Here is a 23,808-nt window from a genome sequence, read left to right as displayed (position 1 = left end):
GGCCTATAAGGTTCAAGTATTTCTTTGTGCCTGTCCCAATTTTAAATTTTAAATAAGTCATAAGAGCATTCTTGACTCTTGATTAACAATTTGCTGCCTTCTACGGCGCAGCCAATCAGAAGAGTACTGGAGAAACTGTGGCGTTCCCAAGCCCTGCTCTCTGCAGAAGGCTATTGCTGTGTGCTGGCCTGGCCATCCACCCTCCGGATAATGTTGGAATAGCTGAGAAATGTTTGAGCCCTCCTTCAAACTGGCTGGGAAGCAGGCCATTTTCCACCTGTTCTATAGTGATCTGGGGAATAGTGATATTACCTTATTAGGCCTTTTTGGGTTTGGGGGTTGTTGTTTTTTACTATCACTAGTTGTGACAGGAATACTAAAAGTTGGTATAGTATTGGTAGGGCTTAATTGGCAAGCACCCAGGGTCACCTACGGATGGGGTGGGGGCTGTTGTTCCCAAGACCATCATTGGCTCAATGGGTCTGGTGAGCAGTGGAGGGAACACCTTTGGTGGTTGAGCAGCATCAATTGAGACTTTAGTTGCTGGAGAAATAAATGGAGTGTGAGTCAAGAAAAATGCCATCATATTTTCATATCTGGGCTTCAGGTGAATCCCCCCCCCCCCATACTTGCTTATGGTTGTGTAGGACATTGCTGGCTAAGCATGCAAAATCCGTGTGGTTTTTCAGGTTGTGGTGCTTCAAGATCATTGCTTTCAATGGGGAAGATATTGGAGGGTTGGGCAGCTGTTTATAAAGATAATGGCACCAATTGGCACAGAAAATAGTCCTACATCTAATATAAATACCCCCCCCCAATGATATCAGTGGAAAATGGGGGCATTTATTGGCCTTTAAAAAAAGAACCTTGTCTGAATTAATTTCATTTTCCTACTTTTACAGTGACTGACTGACAAAAGGGCTCTGCCCCCACAAAGGTGGGAAGAAAAAAGAAACAAACAAGCAAGTACCTTAACTTTGCTATTATCCCCTATGGGGGAATTTTTCAAAGGGGAGTGGCTGGAGTGGCTCTTGTTCACCCAAATAACACCAGAATTGCTTCAGCTTTGATGCTGCCTGTCCACTAAATATTCCCCAAGTTCCAAGCAAATTAGGCCAAGGGGACCAATTCTACCAGCCCCTGAACAAGGTGGCTCCAGCAATCATACTTGCAAAGAAAAAAGGGCTCCACTCCCCACAAATGAGAACGCAAAGAAGGATGGCAGGGCCTCTGCAGTTTGTCTCTGAAGCTGATTGGCTGGGAGTGCTCTGAGCTGCTCCCTTGCAAGGGTCCAATTGAAAGGGAGAAATGCCATTGCCCAGGAAATCAGTAGACTCAAAGAAAAACTTGAGTGCATGATTCATTGCTAGTAAGCACCCCAATTTTTTTTTTTGGGGGGGGGGAAGTTCATAATTCCCAAGAATCCCAGATTTGTATTCTCATTCCGGGAGCTCACTGTATCAACCTGAACCAGTGATTTCTGTCTATTTCTTTGACTTGGGGATTTTGTTTTGCACACCCCTGCCTGACACCTCTCAGCACCTTCTCACACATTGGTGAGGGTAAACAAAGGCACTGGTACCACTGCCTAATTTTGAAATCAGGGTGGTTGCGCCCAATACTCTGTGAGTGACAGTAAACTGCTTGTTAGCAGCAACTCACACTAATTCAGGGATGGTTAATTGAGGTAGGTCAGCTGTTAATAAACTAGTTAACACATATACTGGTGTCTTATATGTCTGTACTGGTACAAAGGAGTTTATTAATTCTGTATACTGTTAAATTCAATAGAAATTAATAAAAATATATTGCACTAGTATTCCCATGAATACACATGCTCTGCATGCATGCAGAAAGTCCCAGATTAATTCCTAGAATTTCCAGTTAAAAGAAGGCTCTCGGGTAGCATGGCTGATATAGGAATTTTATCTGGGTGGAACTAAGTTATACAAGAATCACCTATGGTCTCAGGCAGTATAAAGAAGCAATTTGGAATACTCATAAAGATGAGACTTCATTCTTTTCTAGCTACAACAGGGGCATCTAAACTTTCTGGTCCAAGGGCCACCTTAAGACAAGCATTTGAAGGGCTGTGCCAAGGCTGCAATAGGATCTGTCCCATACTACAAAGGCCTGACAAAGAGGAAGAATTGTAGCTGCTTAAGGGGCAGGGCTGAAAGACCAAACTCTACCTCTTAAGTAGCTACAGACCCATTTCTTGGGGGCAGATGAAAAGGGTCTGTGGCCATATTTTGGACACCTCTGAGCTACAGGATCCAATCTGCATACCTGTAGATGCCTGGACAATGGGAGTGTAACTACATAAAGGTGTTACTTATGCGCCATCACTGTCACTTGGATGTCCAGCAAAGCTTTTGGTGTCACTTTTGATGACTTAAACTATTTGTATCAATGAACTCAGACTACTGCAAATGAAATCTGTGGGCAAAGGAAAAAAATAGCCATTATTGCAAAAAAAATCAACCCGATTCTGTTTCAGTAAGCTCAGAGTCTCATATTTTGTTAGCTTGGTTTATTGCATAAAGCTTGTATTATATTGCAACAAAATTATAAATAGTTTAGAAAAATTCCAGGAAAGTTGAACAGAAGAGGTAATAATGCTATATTTACAGTCCAACCCTATGCATGTTTACTTAGAAATAAGTCCCACTAAGTGCAATGGGGCTTATTCACAAGTAACTGTGAACAGGACAGGAAGTGCTCACCCCTTCACAGTAGCAGATGAAGCTTGGGTCTGACGCTTCCTCTACTAGTGAAAGGGAGGGTGATTTTGCCCCATTCCCACCTTAATATTGTATCCAACCCCCAGCCAAAAGAGAACACAAAATATAGTTTTGTAATCCCCACATTCACAATTAAGTATCCTCAGTGTTCCTATTCCACAGGTTAGGTCCATCTTCAGAACAAGAGCATTTTGGCCTTCAGTTCTATCTGCTGTATCTTCATAACTCATCATTCTGGGAATGCACTTCTTAGGCATGATTAAATGCCTCGAGCCAGATCTCTCCTGAATCCTTCAAAGAACTACCAAGAACAGATAAGAACCAGATTAATTGGTACAAGGCAGGATGAGAGAGAAAAAAAAGATTGTATATTGGATTTCCTCTGATTCAAGCAAAGAAATAAATCCAATCAGTGAGAAAAACAGTACTCATCATGTCAGCTGCCTTTGAATGCCTCTACTCCTTTGAGGAATTTCACATTTTTAACAGTGAAATTCTAGAGGGGTATAGCTGTGTTTAGGATTGCAGTGTAAATTTTGTAATCGCAATCTCTATCTTTTACTGGAGCTATTTTTTTTTTACTAAGAAAGCAATTTTAGGAGAGCATGAGGCTGGAGGAACTAATGGAGCACATACTCCCATAAGAATCTGATAGTTAAAATCATCTGCAAAATTACTACTATAGTCATGGTCTTTGCTTTGTGACACCTCTTCTTCAGAATTATCTCCCTATAGCAAACCATCCGGCGCTAAATCTCTTCACTTTTAGGCACCAGGTTAAAAAAACCCTCCTGTCTGTGTCGTATCCTTGTTTTCTTCTCTGGTTCTTTGGTACTGGCTTTGAGTCTTTAAACCTAGCTCAGGTTTAAGCTGAGGGTAGGGTTTCCAACTTCCTGGAAGAAAAAAATGTCCTCTCTATTTAATAGATGCCTAATGGGACTTAACAGGTGATGTTATTTATTTCCATACCATGAAAAGCTTCATCTGCCCACTTACACACATTAAGCCTTCAAGGGACATTTTTCTCCAGGTTGCTGGCCGCCTTAATGGTGGGTAGCTATGCTAGGGTGAGTAGCTCCACACCTTACATGGCTCATGTGATTGCTGAGTGTTTCTGGGATCACATTCCTATGCCTTTAAACACCTGTGTACATACACTTACGAACTCTGATTGCACCATTTAGACAGGGGGCTTAAAGATTCAAGTATGTCATCCACACGTTACAGAAACCACCAATGTAATAACAGTGAAAATGCAAGATTTGGGTCTGCCACGGGAAGCATGGGGTTACCCTGTCCATTTAAGCCTTTAATGCACAGAATAATTGTGAGGATATTATTGATGTTCAACGAATGTAAGACATCCTGTGTGCACGACTCTCCTGATTAATCGTTTTTCATAATTGTTATTTGGTTCATCTCTGTATTGAATACTTCATAGAAGGGTGGGATATCAATATAGTAAATAAATACATCGTAACGTAAGAATGTGTCCCTTTAAAACAAACATCCCGTATTACCCAAGAATAAGATTGTTAGTCAGAGGTTTAAGGGGAAACAGTCAGTGGCACTGAGATGAGAATGTTAGTGCTTAAGTTAACTTTCTCTCCCCTCTTCCTGTCACAATGTAAAGCTCCCTGCTTTTCATCTTTACCTATCAAAAGAGCTTGGGGATATGGGCAGGGCCATCCTTGGGGAGGGGTTCAGGGTCTGGGACAAGCTCTCCCCCCAGCCCTGCAAGACATCTGAGTCTTGTGAGACTTCCCTTCTTAAGACCCTACTGATCATGAGTCTAGCAACCAGCCAGAGACTTACAGCACCCAGTGTGTGTGTCTCCAGCAATGTTATTACAGCACTGGCAATGCAGCAATGTCACTTCCAATGGGACTTGGAAATGACATCACAATGAAGATGTGATGCTCTAACATTTGAGTGAATGCTAGAGCATCTGCCCTCCTGGAGTTGTCTCTACCAGGTCATGCTGGAAGTGATGTTGCTGCACTGTCAGCAATAGCTATCCCCACCCCCAACATCCCATTATGCAGTGGTGGGGGAAGGGGGCATCCAGCGGGTGTCTTGCCAATCCAGGAATCCTGGCAGTCCTATATGGCAGGCCCTGTCCAGACTCTGCTGCCCAAGTGATCAGGGACTTCATTATTACCAGTAATATTCAGAAGTCCAGTTCATGTTTTAGTGTAGTTCTTGAGTACCAGAATTTGGAGGAGTTCCAGATCAAGTTTTACTTACAGCAAGATGGCTGAGCAAACTACTAGGCAGGGCTCTGGTAGGCCTTGTGTTCCTTCCTTTTATTGTTCATAAAGTTAAACTATGTTTATTTAAGAAGACCTTGAGTGATTGCACCATCTTACACTGGTGAGGAATTATGACCTCATGAAAATTAGAGTTTGACACACACACAAAAGCTGTAAGCTGTGGCCTCCCTAAGAGAAAGAATCCTCTTATCACAAGCAAGCATTGACTCAACTACTCCCTTGCAGAAAGAGGATGTTTCCCAGGGTTTTGGCCACTATGGCTGCCCTTCCCATATTCCCCTGTTTTGATACCTGTGATTCCCACGCTACTTTAGGACCTCTCTGGGACGAATGGGTCCAGAGGCTGGAAATCTTGTTCTGTGCTATGGAGACAGAGTGTAGCCTTGTTCACAAGTTAACTTGTTTATGTGTATACTTGATTTTTCATTATGACTATTAATGCAGTTGATTCAGACCCCAACTGATAGATTTGGACCAGCCATGCTTTTGTGTGGTGAACACCATAACACTGAAGAACAAGATAACCTATTCAGTGGACAAGGCAAACAATGAAAATTGCGTTCAGCCATGACACAAGATATTCTTGCATGGGCAAGAAATATAAGATCCTCTTAGACAAAAGGTGCCTCAGTAAACATTATGGCTAAACAAACATATGACATACTCAATAACCAAAGACAAATATAAAGATTCATGCATATGGATCATGTCAACCATTACCAATATATGGACAATTCCAAACATAGCTACAGTTTCAAGACTTCCAACTCACATCTACTTTTTATGTTGCAGTAGATGGCACCAATGGCTTTTTTGGCTATTGCACTGAAATTTAGTTGGTCTGCAGCATTCATCCAACCCATTTGGATCTGATTCTTCAATTCACATAGGTATGCTTTGCAGCATAGGTAAGCAAAAGAACTATCAGGTCAAGCTCCACATTTATAACACTGTGAAGCCTGTGGTTTTACCACACAGAAGTATCCTTTCCCATGTAGGAAAATCAATAGAATGTTTAGAAAAGCTTGATATCTTCAAGAAAGTAGCACTCCCTATCTCATGGGTCTCACCAATTATGGCTGCTCCTAAACATAAACAATCAGGAAATATTAGACAGTGTGGATATGTTTCTGCCCAAATAAGCCATAAAGTGAGAATGTCACATCACAACCAGGGTGGATAACATCATTGCAGACCTCAACAGAGCAACATATCTTCCAATCTTGATCTGAATGTTGGATATCACCTACTAGAACTTCATTCAGATTCCAGATGTGTCACCACATTTACCACTTACATAGGTTTTCAGTACTACGAAAGGCATCTATTCTGCTGCTGAAATTTTGCAGAACTTGATTGGGAAACCTTGTTTCCACTAGTGAGGGTGCCCAGTAATGACATTCTTGTGCTTGGGCAACTCAAAAAGGAGCATGACATCAGACTTGAAGCTGTGCTAGATCGGCTGCAACAGTGCAATCTCACATTTAATTCTGATAAGTGTGAATATAATAAGAACAAACTAGGTTTTTTATGTTTTCTCTACCAATTGTGTTTCTCCTAATCCAAAGAAAGTGGTGGCCATACAAAAAACTGCAGACCCCAAATACTTCAGCTGAACTTAGAAGTTTACTTGGCCTTGCTATGTATTGAAAGCCAGCATGGTGTGTCGAATTAGGATCTGGGAGATCTAAGCGAGCCCATCTGCCATAGAAGCTTTCTGGGTGACCTTTGGCCAGTGACACTCTCAGCCTAACCGATCTCATAGGATTGTTATGAGGATAAAATGGAGGAGAGGAGAATGATGTAGCTACTTTTGGCCCCCTTTAGGGAGAAAGGCAGGGTATAAATTAAGTAAATAAAATATTGTGGATGTTTCATTCATAACCTTGTGACGTAATTCACCCCTTAAAGAAACTCAGCAGTAAGAATAAAGCATGGACAGCTAGACATCAGGTAGCTTTACCTTACTTTATGGCATTTCGCCCTCTAGTGATAAAACAATGGCATAGTTTGATACCCGGAAAAACAGTGAACTCACAGTGGATGTTAACCCAATAGAGCTTAGAGCTATAGCACTGGTTCCCAACCAGGGGTCCATGGAACCCCAGGGGTCCAAGAGAACTAAATTAAGGTCCACGAAACAAAGTTATAAACCCATAATAAATTAATATTTTCAATTAAAAGTTCTCTATTATAATATATATATATATATATATATATATATATATATATATATATATATATATATATATATTCAAATATAATTCTAAGTTTAATGTTTAACTAACAGTTATGATTAAAGTTTATTTTCAAATTCCCGGAATTTTTATTTTGAAACTTGGGGGTCCCTGCACCGAACAAAAAAGTCCTAGTGGTCCCTGGTCAAAAAAAGGTTGGGAACCACTGAGCTATAGTGACACAAACAGACTCCAGTGGCCATATATTAACCATAGCATATGCCAACAATGCTTTCTCACCAGTTGAGCATTGCTATTCCACTTGTACCTCTATGGCCATCACTTTGTGATTGTTACTAATTACAAGCCACTGCAACCTATGTCCAGCCACCAGCTCTTATTGAACACTGGATGCTGCAGCATGATTTCATAGTGACGTATTCTCCTGGTAAGAGCAGCCCTACAGATTATTTTTCAAGACATCCTTACACCTAGGCTTCAACCACTCATACTGCCATAGATCTTGCAGAAACTCATATATTTCATCTCAAGTCACAGATGCACGGATCCCTTTTGAGAGACATAGCTCCCTTTGTCAGATGCGAACCTGCTGCTGAGAGGAACCAAGATTGTTAGGCCTTGCAGTCTGTGGGCTCAGACCATATATTTCGCTCATGAAGAACATCAAGGAATGGGGAAAACTAAGCACCTTCTTGAGGAAAAGGTCTGGTTCCCAGCAATAGACTCGTGAATAGAATTCTGAGTCCAATCTTGTCTCCTTTGTCAGTCAGCAGTACTAAGGCATAAGGTCTACCCCTACAAATGACCACTTGGGCTTGTCAGTTCTGGGCAGAAATCAGGGTAGACTTCTGTGACCCCCCTTCTGGTTCACATTTGTTTGTTGTCATGCATAATTATTCCAGATTTCCCGTTGTTGTTGAACTAGTCACTACTACTTCAGCAATGGCTCTCATACCACAACTGGCCAAAATATTTTCTACTTTTGGAATACTATAGAGGATGAGAGAAGTGATGATAGGCTATGATTTAACTGTACTTTGCACAATTTTTTAAATATCTTGATTTCTATCATTGGAAAACAACACTGGCCTCAGGCCAATGGGAATTTGAGAGGTTCATGAGGACGTTAAAGAACGCATTAAAGCCCTTTGCCCTTATAATCCATTTTAGCAGCTGGTTGCTAATGGATTTTTGTGTCATTTCTGACACAACCGTTTTGGCTCCTGGCTGCTAACGGATTTTTTAAAAGCTTTTCAGACAAAGTTGCTTGGGTCCCGATGGTATTCTGGTGCTCAGCCATTTTTTTTTAATTTCTCCTGTTTTTTCCCCCCTCCTGTTTTCAGTTTTTCCTTGCAGTTTTGAATTGCTGCAGTGTGCTGTTTAAAATGTCTGGATTGGTTCCAAAAGGACCACTTTCCCCCCACCCTTTCCCACGGCGCATTCTTTTTTGGTTTTTTTCTTTAACATTCTGAAATTTACGCTATAGTGCCATAGCAATCCAACAGATCCCAATGCTGGAGATATAGCACTGAACTGCTATATCACCAGCACTGAGATGTATTGGATTGCTAGGGTGCTATAGTGCAAATCTCAGAATGTGAAAAGAAAAAAAAAGGGCCGAAAAAGAAGGCACTGTGAAAAAGGTGTGTGTGTGTGGGGGTTTTTTTTGAGAAAGCAGCACTGTTTGAAATGGCCAGAGCAGAGTACTTTAGAGATGGCTCATACATCTGAAAAAGGCCAAATAATCGCAGATGGAGAAGGGGGAAAAAATCAAGCAAGAACTGTACAAATTCTGGAGAAACTACCGAGCAACTCTACATAGCGCTACAGGGGTTCCTTTCGGCACTGCACCAAAATCTGTACCAAATTACCAGAACTGCTAAGAGTACAAGATCATGATGAGAAAACCATGAGAAGAGACAAATCAGCAAAATAAGGAATACAAAAAGAAAAGCACATAACTGTAAAGCAGGCAGTCATAGAAATAGGAGACTTTGCTTTAATGAGAAACCTATGGCCACCTCATATACACTTCACCCATACACAATCAAAGAATACAAAGGACCATGATTACAGTCCAATGAGGACTACAATTACCCATAGTATTCCTCATTTTAAAATCCTGAAGGAACCGTATCAGATGGCTCTCAAAATGATTTGGAGCTAAGCAAACCAGACAATGCTTCTCCATATCCCATATGAACAGTCTCTGCCCCCCGCCCAGTTCTCCAGGTGGTAAGGAAGGCCTCAAGATAACTGCAACAGATAAATCAAAGATGACCAGAATATTTCAGATATTACTTTATGACACAGCATTCTGGAGATTATTTTGTAAAGATAATATTTGGGTTTCTGGAACAGTGAATGTATGGTAATTGTTTTATTTTTTAGCTACAATACCTAAGTAAGATTTTGTTATGTGAGTGGAAAGGAGGGATGTAATATTCAGAAGCCCAGCTCATGTTTTTGTATACTTTCAGGGTACCAGAATCTGGAACAATTGCAAACCAAGTTTTACTTAGGACTCAGGGCAAGCTGGACAAGCAAACTGCTATGAAGGCCTCTGTTGTGTCCCTTTCTTTGTTTATGGTGAATAAAGTTATACTATGGTTGTTTACGCATGGGGACTTTAACTTATGTTCTCCCCTGGCCTGTCTCCGTTGTTCCTTGGAGTTGTGCATGAGTTTTCCCTCCATTAGAGATGACCTCGCTGCCAGCCCTCACAAATCCTGGGACTTCCCATCTATTAACCCGATTCTTCTCTGAGCTCAGCCCACTTGAAATCTCCACCCATAAGGAAAAGAACGGGACACAGAAGTTTGGTTTCGCTCACAGCAATCAGACAGCCAATTACAAAGCAGCATGTCAAGGGGCGGAGATTCAAATGCTTCCTGCTTCCTCAGAGTTCTTTCTGAGCAGAAGTGTTTTTAAAAACGAGGCTTGCGTCTCTCCTCCCCCCTCTGCTGTTCCTTTCAAATAGCTCCGTTTTTTGTTTTTGTTCTTAAAATGCTTTTTTATGTGGCAACTGGGTTTCACGGGGGACTTTTCTCTCACTACAGCCAATTACAAAGCAGCATTTCAAGGGGCGGGGATTCAAATACTTTCTGATTTGAGCTTGGAGACTATTGGTGCATAGACTCCCAACAGGAAAGTGTGGGTCCGGCAAGCAACGAACCTCAGGTAAAACTCTCATGCATAAACAACCTATGTTTACTTAATAAGACCCTTCAGCATCTTCCTGAGTGGTTGCAGCATCTTACATCACCCTGAGTCACACTACCCAAGGAGCAGATCTGGATATGGGGTTTATTTCAGTACAGGGAGTTTTTGGTTTTCATATGTCCATACATGTTATATTTGAACAAAATATTAATATTAATATTAATGTGGAATGCTATGCTCTCCCTCCCCCCAGGTAATTGTAGACACAAGCTGTTAACTCTGATGCCATGCTGGTTACTTATATCGTCTTGAATATATAGCCCTGCAATTTGTTAGGATTGCAGCCCTAACAAATCCAGAATCCTAGATTCTTTTCTTTATTTTTCCAAGTGCCCTTTGCAAACATAGGGTGGTCATGGAAAGTGCCCTCAAGTTGCAGACACCTTATGGTGATCCCTGTAGGGTTTTCAAGGCAAGAGACGAACAGAGGTGGTTTGCCGTTACCTGCCTCTGTGGAAGTGACCCAATTTGCACACTACCTTTTCCAAGGGAAAGATGTCATCTCATCTCCTGCATTGTGCAGGGGATTGGACTAGATGACCCTGGTGGTCCCTTCCAACTCTATGATTCTATGATCTACTAACCCCCTCAGGTGGTTACTGCAGTGCTATTTTGGGGAGCATCCACACGACGTAGTCCTCTATTCGTCCTTTTCCTGGGTTTCCCTCCCAACTTTGCCAAACCTGGCTTGATACCATCTTTTTGGAAAGATCACAGTCAAAGGTGTCTCTGGACACCACGTGAACAGGAAGGTTCACATTTTTTCAGGTCCTTCCCACAGTGATGTCATTTTCCTTACCTCAGTCCCAGCAGCAGCCATTCCCCTCCACCCCCCCGAGCATTTTAAAAATCAGTAATAACTATATCAATAGTATTATAACTAGGGGTGTGCAAAAAATGTTATTATTTTTATTCTGGTATATTGGACCTGAAAAGTATTGGCATTCCCAATATTTCCAAATTCCAATATGATATGGTATTTGGATTAGAGTTTGTTTGGGTTTCTGAATTTTGGGGTCCATTATTCCCTATGGGGAAATTTTTTAGGTGGCTGAGGATGTTTTTAAAGGTACAGGCACCAAAATTGCAGGAAAGCTGTTGATGTCTACCCTTTAAAAAGTCCCCAAATTTCAAGAAGACTGGACCACGGGGTCCAATTCTATGGCCCCTGAACAGGGTGCCCCCAGCCATCCTCCATAGAACCCCTCCCCCCAAGATGCAAAAACAAAGGGGGTGGGGAGAACAGAAAAAGAAGGAAAAAAAACAGTTCATGCGAGCCTGCAAACGCTGGCTCCTGATATTCCCAGTAAATCCCAAAAAATTTTGAGAGTTTTTCGGACCATTTTTTGGCTGCACGTTTTTTCTTGTAACTTCGCAACCAGAAGGGCGGTATGTCTGTAAAGTGCCATCAAGTCACAGTCGACTTATGGCAATCCAGTAAGATTTTCAAGGCAAGAGACTAGCAGAGGTGGTTTGCTATTGCCTTCCTCTGCATAGCAACCCTGGTATTCTCTGGTGGTCCCACATCCAAGTATTAACCAGCGTCAACCCCGCTTAGCTTCTGAGATCTGACAAATTCAGGCTAGCCTGGGCCATCCAGGTCAGGGCTAGAAACTTATTATTTTAAAAACATATATACTGGGAAAATATATATTATTGCAGCTGACTGCTAGAACACTACAGCAACCTGCCAATTACCAATTTATTAAAGGCCTGAAAATGAAGGGGGAGATGGCAGCCATGGAGAGCTGAGGCAAAGGAGGTGTTGGGGAACCGTCCATGTGGACGTTCCTATGCATTTGCAGCAGCAATGAGAATCATATCTGTGCCGAAACAGCCCTGGTAAGCTGTGTTTTATATCAGTGTGCTTCCCCAAGCGTCACATGTTTCTCTGCAGTCCCATTCCTCAGCAACTCTACCTACTTGGTTTCCCCCCCCCCACACACACATCATACTTACTATATAATATCTGCAAAGCCAGAAAACAGGGGCTTTGACTGATATTCAATACCATGCTTGGCACACAAAGACTTCACCAAAGGGGCCACCTTCCAGAAGTTGTGTCGAGGCATCGTAGGGAAAAGGCTGGAGGGAGAAAAGAAGGAAGCTATGTTAGACTGCTGTCTTTTTCCTTGAGCGCACAGCTCCCCTGGAGCAATTGCCTAATTACCATAACAGGACAATTTGTCAATGTTGCCTTTGGGAATCTTTCTCCCCCCATTTCCCTATATCTGTACTCACTGATGCTCAATCTGAAAATTCAGATGCCCTGTTACCCAGTCATTGAAGAATGATTGGTTCACATTACAGGTTGCCAGGAGCTGGTGGGGAAAAAAGATAGAGAAGGAGAGATACAATTGAGTGTAGATCCATATCAAATTAATTTCAGCTATGCTTTCTGATTTCTTGGGGGAGGAAGAGCAAATCTACTAAGTCAAATATCTTTGCAAAATGTTAATTTTCTCTCCAGTGTTCAAGTTATGGTCATAGATGAAATTTTATTTAAAGCGTATTTATATCACTTTTCTACAAGCATTATATTTAAAAATATTATATAATCCAAAAATATTACATAGTCCAAGCCACAAAGTAAAATTTCAACAACAAAACTAAATTTTGGTGAAACCATTAAAATGTTGGACCAGGACTGGGAAGACCCAGGTGCAAATCCCTACTTTGCCATAAACACTATGGGTTGGGTAACCTTGGGTCAGTTATTCTCTCTGAGAGCCAGCATGGTTAAGAGCAGCAGAGTCTCTCTTCCACCTGAAGCCTGCTGGGTGACCTCGGGCCAGTCACAGTTCTCTCAGAACTCTCCCAGCCCCACCTACTTCGCAAGGTGCCCGTTGTGGGGGTGAGAGGGAAGGAAAGGCATTTGTAAGCTGTTTTGAGACTCCATATGTTACAGAAAAGCGGGGTATAAAAACCTACTTCTTCTCTCAGTGAACCTAGCTAACAGTGTTATTGTGAGGATAAAAATGGAGGAAGGGAGAACCATGCATGCCACCTTAAGCTCTTTAGTTGAAGGGCAGGATGAAAATGCACAAAAAGTCTTCAAAATACAAAAAAATCAACATCACTTCTGAAATTATGCCCAGTTCTGAATTTGTGTAGCAGTTGCTTATGAACTCTATTTCCAAATTCTCTCCCTCTTTATCACTGAATGGCGTTGCTTTCTTCTGGGAGTGGCAGAGGTCTCTTCCTAAAGCTTTATGACCTGTCTTTGGTGAAAAAAGCATGCTGGAAAATGATACTTAAAAGTGTATTTCTGTTGAAATTTTACAGCAGTTCTATTTAACATTAATGCCTAACCCTTATAATTCATTTATATCTGCCTTGAATGGTTTATTATTGTCCACTGCTAGTTACCTGAAATGAAAACACAACGGGTCAAGAAAGGAAAAACAAGAAAGGGACGTCAATTCTTATTTTCAGGAAAGGATCTATCTGGAAGATCTAGACTGGGTACCTTCCGTTAGCCATATTTTCTGCTTATCTTATTCAGATTGTACAGTAATACCTCTTGTAAAGCAATTTCATTTAACACTTTTCATCCCGGGTGTACATTTGGTTTTTGGTTTTTAATTCGCAGAGATGACTGGCTGGCAGCTTCACAGCATCTTCAGCCAGAAGAAAACGTGGCCAGGCCAAAAGGAATGTGGCACCCTCTGAAGGTGAGATGGCCTGTTGGAGCTCTGTGAACAACCTTCATGGTTAAGGAATGGGGCCTCAAGCAGAGCTGCAGAGCGGGCAGAGGTGATCCAAAGAGACTTCCCAGGACGGTTCATCACAGGAGCCTGTCAGCTGGTGGTTGTCACCTCCTCCAGTTGCTGCCTCATTTGTAAGAAATGGCAACAGTGTGAACATATCCCTATTAGAACCAGTGTTGCCATACTTGTTATAGAGTTTAGCACTGTTTTCAGGTCTACAACCACAGCCTTAAAGGAGGAATTACCATAGTCTCCAGCATGACACACACACTGGCCATTTATTCATGGAAGGTTTTGCATTGGATTTGTCACTCTATAGATGCACATTTTCCCCAACTGAAGTCTCAAAACTCTGCATGGCGGCTTATTGTTGAGTTTTGAGAATATGGATGGGGGGGGGGGAAGTGCATCTAAAGAGTGGCAAATCCAATGCAAAACCTTCCATGAATAAATGGCCACTATCTCCCCCCTCCGGGCTGGTTCACATATGCATGTATCTTCCTTGATTTCAAATTACCTGATTAATCAAAACATGGAGATTGACAGCTACTTGTGTGCACAGACTCCACTATTATCCTCAGTGTCAGAACTGTTAGCTCTTTCACAGGAGCAATTTGTAATCCGATGTCACTGTAATCTAGTCCTCACGCATGGGTTAACCAGTTTACACACATATCCAGTGCCAATTCCCCCCTTCAGTCTCTTGCCATAGGTTCCTGCTGCCATCATCCTTCTTTGCCTGTGACTTTTCAGCCTCTGGGCTCTTTGATACACTTCATCTTCATTACAGAACATGGTCAAATATTCTCCTTAGACCACTGGCATATGGGCACCTGCCCACAGCTCCTGGTAAGAATGGGAGAGGGATCACTTACCTGTGTAGTGAACCAGTCCATGTTTCCATCATAATCAATGTGCATAGGAATATGGTTCAGTTGAGATATCCATGTAAACACGATACTCTCTAGTATACTGAGAGAGAGAGAGAGAGAGAGAGAGAGAGAGAGAGAGAGAGAGAGAGAAATAAGTCAGGGCCTAATTTTAATTTTTTTATTTATTTAAGACATTTATTAGCCACCTTTCTCTCTTGTGGTACTAAAGGTGGCTTACAATATAAAAGAGCACCCGGAAGCCTATCCAGCTCAGGTGACCCAATCTTTTTTGTTTTCAGGCTATGCCTCCTTAACTTGGAAGTGAGTCCAATGAAATCCATGGAACTTCCTTTTAAAAAGAGACAGGTCTTAAGAACAGAAGGTAAGTCTCTAGGTCCTTCACTTGTGGAGATATTTTTTCTTATATCTCTGTGAAGGGAAGGGGCTACAGACTTTTTTTGTTTACATGAAAGCTGGGAATTCAGAGAACCTGCTAAACCTATCATAACAATGGTGTATTGATATAACAATATTTAGTGCTGATTTTTTTAAAAAAAATGCAAAAGCCCTGTTGTGGTGGGTGGCAACTTTTGGCACCAGAAAAACTGGCATAGTTTGAAAGAGATTCAGCACTTCAGATGGGTGGTGGAGCAGCTTCCCTTTTAGACTTCCCCCTGCAAAGACAGGAAGGCATGGTCGGGGACTCACATCAATCCTCCCCAGTCACCAGCTGCAGCCCCCTGCCCCACGAATGCTACCCTTCCCCCCAGCAGCCTTACATGTGTCAGAGGAGCCCCAAGCTCTTTCTTTTTGTCCCTGTGTTCATTTTTTTAAAAAATTAGCCATGATACTGAGATATCAAGATAAGCATGCACACAAATTAAAGAGGGGGTTGTTGTGATACCATTGATGATGACAGCAACTTCCCTTGAACATCCTGATTATTTAAGATCCATGCGGAAGAAAATAAATTGACTCCACAACTGTGAAAATGCAGAGGGAAGGCAGATGTGTGGAAAAGCCCTGCCCAAACTGATTCCAGTGCTTGTGGATTGACTGCCAGGAAAATCAAGAGTAAGCCAAGAGTGAGGCAAAGCCTGAATATAGGAAGTAGCAGCTGATTCGATGTGGATTCACACATATATGTGTTTTACTTGATTATGATACATCCTTGCAGCTGAATGTGCATAGCAACTCCACTAAAAAACCCTGAGTGTTTGGGGTGATATCAGATGATGCAAAAGTTACATCTGCAATGGCTCATTCACACACACAATCCATCATTTTATGCTGCAGTCATTTGAAAACGAGAAACATTTCCTAAGACTAATATTTGGTTTAGTGGAAAGGCTTAATATTGGAATCCAAGGAGAGAGAAAGATGGAACCATAGCAACAGAGGAAGAGAAGAAATCAAAAGGAACAATGAAATATGATGAACAGTACTTGAGCAGAAAAAGTTGTCCCAAAACCACTTTCATTCCCAGTAAGGGCACAAAGGTAATAAAAAATCGGATGAAATATGTAGCACTCCATGCCAACTCCTGTGAAATAGAAAGAAAGGACTGGTTTTACAGTGGCACTGCCATTCCTTAAGCAGATACAGCCCTCAATCAGGTTGAACACAATTCCCACATGTCTTCCTTTGTATGGAATATACATTGCTAACTGTTGAGATACTCAACCTCAAAGTCTCTCTAGAATCCCCATACCTACTATGTGAGCATGTTGGATAGGTCAGAAGTATTCTTCAAAACCACCTGCATTGATGTGATGTCCACTGGCCCCACGGGCAACATTTCCAGTAGGCTCAGTGTTGGCTCAGGTTCTCCACTTGTACATACTTAGTTGGTGTACCACAATTCCTGTTTTATATTAGGCATTAAACTTGACACATGACAAGTTCCTATAACTATACTGATGCTCAATTCATACTTCTTGAGTCCAAGTTTGTTTTCAAGTGAATTGATGGAAGCAATTAAACCAATTGCTGCCAGGTTCAGGGTGTCGCGCACAGCTTGTCTGGACTTCAGGAGTTTACCTGGTAGCAACTTCACACCATGCAGTTCTGCTATGTACAGTTTATTTACAATATCTACACAGAGTCCTTTGGCTGTTAACATTCACAGCTCTGAGCATCAGCATGCTCCGCCAGCACGTATATTTCAGGCAAGAAGTAACTTACATTCACTACACAGACTTATATACACATTTATGACCAATCACAGTTCACCTGAGATGAGTCATTCTGGAAATCCCCATTCCTGGCTGTACAAACTGGATCAGACCAGCATCATCACATGACTTAGCTGTCACTCTGATCAGTATGATCTGTTTAGCAAACTGCAGACTAGGCATAACTTTGACATATGTTGACACAGGGAACTAGTGATCCCATGAGGAACAGTGTGCAAATATTCCATGAAAGACATCATAAACCTGACAGTGATACTTGCTTATGGAGAAGGGCTGATTCATTACATGCAGATTCTTTGGCCAGCATAGATTGGTACCATGCCCCCAAATAGGATCATGTGACCATCTCTCAGGGCTTTTCCCTGAGATCATTTTAAAGCAAAAATTGTATCATAATACTTGGAAAGGATTAGAACACTTACCCTCCATAGTTTGCGTTGGAATATGAAATAAATTGAGTATATCTGAAATATTGGAACTACAGCCAGGGGCATTGCTACAGAAGGAAACAAAATGGAAAGAGTCAATTCTCATTCTTTTTAAATCACCTGAAAAACAAAACATACATGGCAATTTTCCCTTATTAAAAATTACACCAGAACTAAAATGGATATTTTCTGTTAACTGATTATTTCCTTAAATAATGTGATTTTACAGCCTTTTTTCCTAGACTGTCAGTACCACCTTTCTGCAGTGCCAGAATAAGGTTGCCAGGGAGAGCCAGGCAACCAGCAGGGGGACATATTGGCAACAGGGGCATTTGCCCCGTGAAGTAATGACTTTGCTGGTGATGCGCTGATGCCACTTCCCAAGGGGCCACCAGGGATGCTCAGGCATTTGAGCAAAACTCTATGGTTTTAACCACAGAGTTTTTCCAAAGTGTCCCCAGCATCCCCTGGAGACATGTTGATGTCACTTCTGGGTGTATGGGGAGTGATGCCAGTGCATTGTGATGCTGCAATGTGCCCCCTTCCCAATTTCCTGCCATTTCCCCTCTCCTGGCCAGCTGAGCGTTGGCAGGGCATCCCTCACCCCCAGAGGGAGAATGGCATCCCTAATGAGCGATGTTGCACTGATAGAGAAGATGCTAAGGAGCTATTTATGTTCTTATCATAATGTAGTGGAAGCTACTTCTCTGGAAGTCTTCCTTCATTTTAACTTTACAAACAGACCTATGCTTTAAGCTGTAAAGCACTACACCATACCACGCTAGTGCGAAACTGTTATTGACTATCTTTATTCCCTCTAATGCTTCCTCTACTTTGTTTGAGTTTTGGCCACCAGTCAAATATGATGTGACTGATACACCGTTGCACAAATGCAGATTGCCTCATTTTCCTATGCTTGTTGAAGCTAATCAAGGTACACCACTTTATACTTATGAGACAGGCTATGTGGTGCAGTAAATAGAGTGTTGGGTTAGAATCTGGGAAATCCAGGCTTGAGTCCCCACTCTGCCATGGAAGCTTGCTGTGTGACATTGAGACAGCCACACATTCTCAGCCTAACCTAAATCACAGAGTTTTTGTGAGGATAAAATGGAGAAGAATGTTGTAAGCCACTTTTGGTCCCCATTGGGGAGAAAGGTATAAATCAAGTAAGATTTCATCAAGTTTCATACTTGCCAAGAGCAGCTTAAACTTTGTTTGATTTGCCAACTGAAGTTGGGCACAAGCACAATGAAAGCAACCTCACCCAAACTGAGTTTTCCAAACACCCCTGAAATGTTGCAGAGGATTCTGGAACATATTACTCCATACTGTGAATGCTCCATACTGTGAATGGGAAGATAAGTAATGTGAGAACCAAGACTTGTTGTTTCATGCATGATGGCCCCCACCTGAATTGTGCCATTCAGTCGGCCTGTGAAGATGAGCTAGTCTTGTGCAAATCCCTGCACACTTTAATCTGCAACAGTCGAAAATGCTGTCTTTTCTCACAATCTGAAAACTGACCTCATCCTGTGGGTGTTTACTTGGAACTAATGAGTTCCACTAAATTCTAGGAAGTTGACTCTAAAGTGTTGATCTACATAATACACAGTGCGCTGGTAGACTGAGGTGGTAGTATTCATGACTGAATCATGTGCTATATGAGGGGGAAATTCCAACATATGATCCCCCCACATGCAATTTAGAATTCTATCACCTTATTGCACTTAATGGTTCTGAGGTCAGATCTACTAATGCAAAGAGTAGTAAGCTATTTTCCCCATATGAAAAAACCTCTGCAAGTAGAAAACTAGCACATAATTGGGGAAAGGCTCTGTGCTCTTTTTAATTTTGCAGGGATTCTGTCTTACGTCAGTGGGCATTGTACAATATTTCTATATAGTTATGAGCTTCGGTGCCAGACTATGAGGACAAAATTCAGTCTCTGTTGCTTTCCTATCATACCTCGGAAGGTGGGGAACACAGAGGAGGCCTATGCTCATGCTACCGTTATTTCATATTTATTAAAAACTGATTATGTGCCAGACACAGTCACTAAATGGCCCTTCTCCCTCCCTATCACCAATGTACACATTAAATAATAACAATAAGACAGAAGCTAAGGATGACAGGACTTATTGATAAGTATGGTTGCCATTCTCCAGGTACTAGCTGGAGATCTCCTGCTATTACAACTGATCTCCAGCCAATAGAGATTAGTTCCCCTGGAGAAAATGGCAGCTTTGGCATTTGGACTCTATGGCACTGAAGTCCCTCCCCTCCCCAAACCCTGCCCTCCTCAGGCTCTGCCCCCAAAACCTCCCGCCGGTGGTGAAGAGGGACCTGGCAACCCTATTGATAAGATCAAGAATCTGAGGGGGTCAAACAGCAAGCTGGCAGCAGATGTTGGTCAAAAGGGTGTGTGAGAAAAGTGGAGATGCTTACTGAAGAAGAAGTACTTGTGCTGATGATTGTAAGGCATGTACTTTTTCTTCTGCCTGCCTAGCTGTAAAAAAGAGGATTAAAGGTCATGCAGAAGTAACAACTAAGACATTGTTAATTTAACTGGGCTGCATTCTGTATAATGCCCCTGGACGTTTCTGGCAAGACTAGATTGTTCCAGCCTTCCCATTCCCTCAGCAGCTCCCCGCCAAGCATCTAGTGCAGTGGTTCCCAACCTTTTTTTGACCAGGGACCACTAGGACTTTTTTGTTCGGTGCAGGGACCCCAAGGTTCAAAATAAAAATTCTGAGAATTTGAAAATAAACTTGAATCATAACTGTTGGTTAAACCTTAAACTTAGAATAATATTTGAATATATATTTTTATAATAGAGAACTTTTAATTGAAAATATTAATTTATTATGGGTTTATAACTTTGTTTCACAGACCTTAATTTAGTTCTCGCGGACCCCTGGGGGTCCACGGACCCCTGGTTGGGAACCAGTGATCTAGTGCATTCGATATCTCATTATTCTAAGAACAATGTTTCCCAGAGTGCATTAGGCACCGAATGCATCAGGCCCATTCTGGGCTTCCCAGAATCTGAAGATTGTGCTATCTCCCCACCAGGAGACAGCGCAATCTTCACTCCCTCCCTGCCCAAGCCAAGCCCCACGTGGAGCCTGACTGGGGCGGGGGACTGAAGATCATTCTGCCTCCCAGCCGGGAGGCAGCACCACCTTCACTCCTTCCCAGCCCTAGGTGGAGCTTGACGGGGGGCGGGGGGACTGAGGTTCTTCACTCCCTCCCCGCCCCAGCCAAGAGGGACCTGGCAACTCTAAATATGTATTTCCCTCCCTACATTGCACTGCTCAAATTATGGAGCAAGATGAGCCGCTTCCTGCTCACCAAGTGTAAAACCTCAGCGGCTGGAGCTCCGGGGCAACTGCTGAGGGTCAGGACTAAGTGAGCAAGACGCTGATCCCTATCCTCAAGCCTCAGCAGTCTTGCACGGCTGCTCCATAGGCGGGAAGAACTTCCCAAATTTTAATTCTCTGTGCAATTCCTAAAACAAACAAGGGGAGGTACTAAAAGGAATGACAGGATTGCCCATTGGAAACAATGGGTGAAAACGCACGGGCGCTTGAGCCTCCTTTCTTCCCTGTTCCAGCCAGGATCCAGCCAGGATCGAACGCACGAATGTGCGTTCGATCCTGGCTGGATCCTGGCTGGAACAGGGAAGAAAGGAGGCTCAAGCGCCCGTGCGTTTTCGCCCAATGGGAGAAGCTTGCAGGCCCACTGGAGATAATGGTCATTTATCCATGGTTGTTAGCAGCGCGAGCCCGGCAGGGTTGCTCCACAGCTAATTTTGAGTTTTTCATGATTTCCCTGTCCCTCAGCTCCCAATGCGCAGCTGGTGAGGAGCTTTCCCGCATTTCTAGGAACCTCTTTAAATGCGAATCTGAGGTTTGCCTCGATCCCAAGCCGACGTAACCTGCGCCAAAAATCATTAATAACTCTTTACTTCGGATCTGCGACCATCTCAACATCACGCCCACCGTACCGGTCTCTCCTCCCACTTCCACCACCCTTCCGCCCGCCCGCCTCTTGCACCCAGCAAACGCCATTTTTTTTAAAAAGCTCCATCTCCATTCTGACCATATTATGAGCATTGTTGTTGTTTTGTCTTGTGAAATCATATTGCTAAAATGATAATAAGGCTCGGACCCCTACAGATTGTGTGGACATATTGTGGGGGGGAGATTCTAAGGGAGTAGTCGTCATTGCTCGCCTACACTCATGCTGGGTTTGCCAATGTACTTCTAAGTATCTGCAGGCGCGCTCCTGCTTCACCTCCGGGGACGCAGCACCCAGCTGCCCACCTCCTTGCACCTTGAACTGCCACATCCCTAGGCCGGCGATGGCCCCCCCATCCCTCCCGGCGTGCTCGCAGGAGCTCCGGCCAGCTGCAGCCGCTGAGTTCCGTGCTATAAATAGTAAATGTAAAGGTCCCCTGTGCAAGCACCGGGTCATTCCTGACCCATGGGGTGACGTCACATCCCGACGTTTCCAAGGCAGACTTTGTTTGTGGGGTGGTTTGCCAGTGCCTTCCCCAGTCATCTTCCCTTTACCCCCAGCAAGCTGGGTCCTCATTTCACCGACCTCGGAAGGATGGAAGGCGGAGTCAACCTGGAGCCGGCTACCTGAAACCAACTTCCGATGGGATCGAACTCAGGTCGTGAGCAGAGCTTTGGACTGCAGTGCTGCAGCTTAACACTCTGCGCCACGGGGCTGCTATAAATACACATTGCTCAATAAAATAAAGGAAATGGGGCATTTGAATTGCAGTGGGAAGGACATACAGCAAGACAACGGCGGCAGCGAGAAAACACGAGGATTTGTATTGCTAAATAGTGTTGAAAAACACCCCGCTCCAACTAGCAATTGCCGGTGTGCGGATAGTAATGCCTGCTTTGTTTTATCGCACTGAAAGGCTGCCGCTGGGGTGAGCCTTTTGTGCCTTTAGGGTATTATTTTTTGTTATATCGCTGAGTTTGTCTTTTCAATTAAAAATAAAAAGGGAGGGGCGTGGCTGCCTGATATGGTAGCAGCTTAGGCAGGTCGGAATAGTGATGTTGTGATTCTGTGAAAAAACATGGCAGAAATGAAATAGTCGGGTGTTCCGTGGGGGAGGGACCATGATGATCTGCATTTTGCCCGTGACTTCTTCATTGCATGGAAATACTCCTGAATGCTGTGAGATCTTGCCAGGCAAAGTACCCCCATGAATAAGGATTTGAAACCTCGCATTTGCAAACTGTGCACCAAGAGAGCAGCAAAGCAGGCGCCAATTCACCAAGAATAAATGACCAATGGGATCCAGGAATGCCAGTTGACTTGCATGGACTACATTGAAATACATTGCAGCGCAAAAACGTTGCAAAGAAAATGTGGGATGGATTTTTTCATTAAAGTCTCTGGGCCCAAATACACTACTCTAGGACTGGAATGACAGGTCGCAGAGTGGAATGACAGCACCTAGCAGTAGCAGAAGTGGTCTGTGACTAGAATGACAGGTCAGGAGTGAAATGACAGCCCCTGGGAATAGCAGAAGAGTTCTGGGACTGGAATGACAGTCTGAGAATGCTTGTGCTACTCCCAGGGGCTGTCACTCCTCTGTGTGACATGTCATTCCAGTCCCAGAGCACAAATTCTGTTCCTAGGCAGCCTCCCCCCAAGTCTAGATCAAATGTAATGCCAGGGACCAGAGATACAAACTGTACAGAAGACACAGGCAAAGCCAATTAATGATATTATTTTTGTTATTGTTTTAAGCATGTTTGTATTTTAGGTAAAAAATAATACCGTTAATTGGCTTTGCCTGTGTCCTCTGTACAGTTTGTATCTCTGGTCTTTGGCATTACATTTTATGGTATTTATTTATTTAATGCACATGGCCTGGCCCGACTTATTGACATTTATGTCATATCCAGCCCTCATAGCAAATGAGTTTGACACCCCTGATCTAAAGTCTTCTGGACAAGGCACATCAACTGCTGGAAATTCAGTAATATCATCCAATGTACCTCCACCAGGAAGGCATTTCAGAGAGTGGGTGCCACTAGAGCATGTCTCTGCTTGAGTCCAGACAGTTCTCAAACTCCTTCAGGACATGGCATGGAACAATGCTTCCCATCAATCTCAAGGCACAAGGATGTAC

General features: G+C 42.9%; 1 protein-coding gene across 1 annotated transcript in view; it reads right to left on the bottom strand.

Moving 5' to 3' along the window:
* Positions 1–2,993: 2,993 nt before the first annotated feature.
* Positions 2,994–23,808, bottom strand: part of LOC130479317 (acyl-CoA (8-3)-desaturase-like) — a 32,383-nt gene continuing 11,568 nt past the window's right edge. The window contains exons 6-12 of the mRNA XM_056851703.1: positions 20,091–20,151; positions 17,637–17,710; positions 16,465–16,562; positions 15,023–15,119; positions 12,679–12,758; positions 12,397–12,522; positions 2,994–3,045 (exon numbers count right to left, since the gene is read on the bottom strand). Of these exons, the coding sequence (XP_056707681.1) occupies positions 2,994–3,045; positions 12,397–12,522; positions 12,679–12,758; positions 15,023–15,119; positions 16,465–16,562; positions 17,637–17,710; positions 20,091–20,151 (588 nt within the window). The remainder of the gene's footprint in view (positions 3,046–12,396; positions 12,523–12,678; positions 12,759–15,022; positions 15,120–16,464; positions 16,563–17,636; positions 17,711–20,090; positions 20,152–23,808) is intronic.

This window comes from Euleptes europaea, chromosome 6 (genome assembly GCF_029931775.1).
Source record: "Euleptes europaea isolate rEulEur1 chromosome 6, rEulEur1.hap1, whole genome shotgun sequence".
Lineage (NCBI taxonomy): Eukaryota > Metazoa > Chordata > Lepidosauria > Squamata > Sphaerodactylidae > Euleptes > Euleptes europaea.
This window is presented reverse-complemented; position numbering and strand designations above follow the sequence as displayed.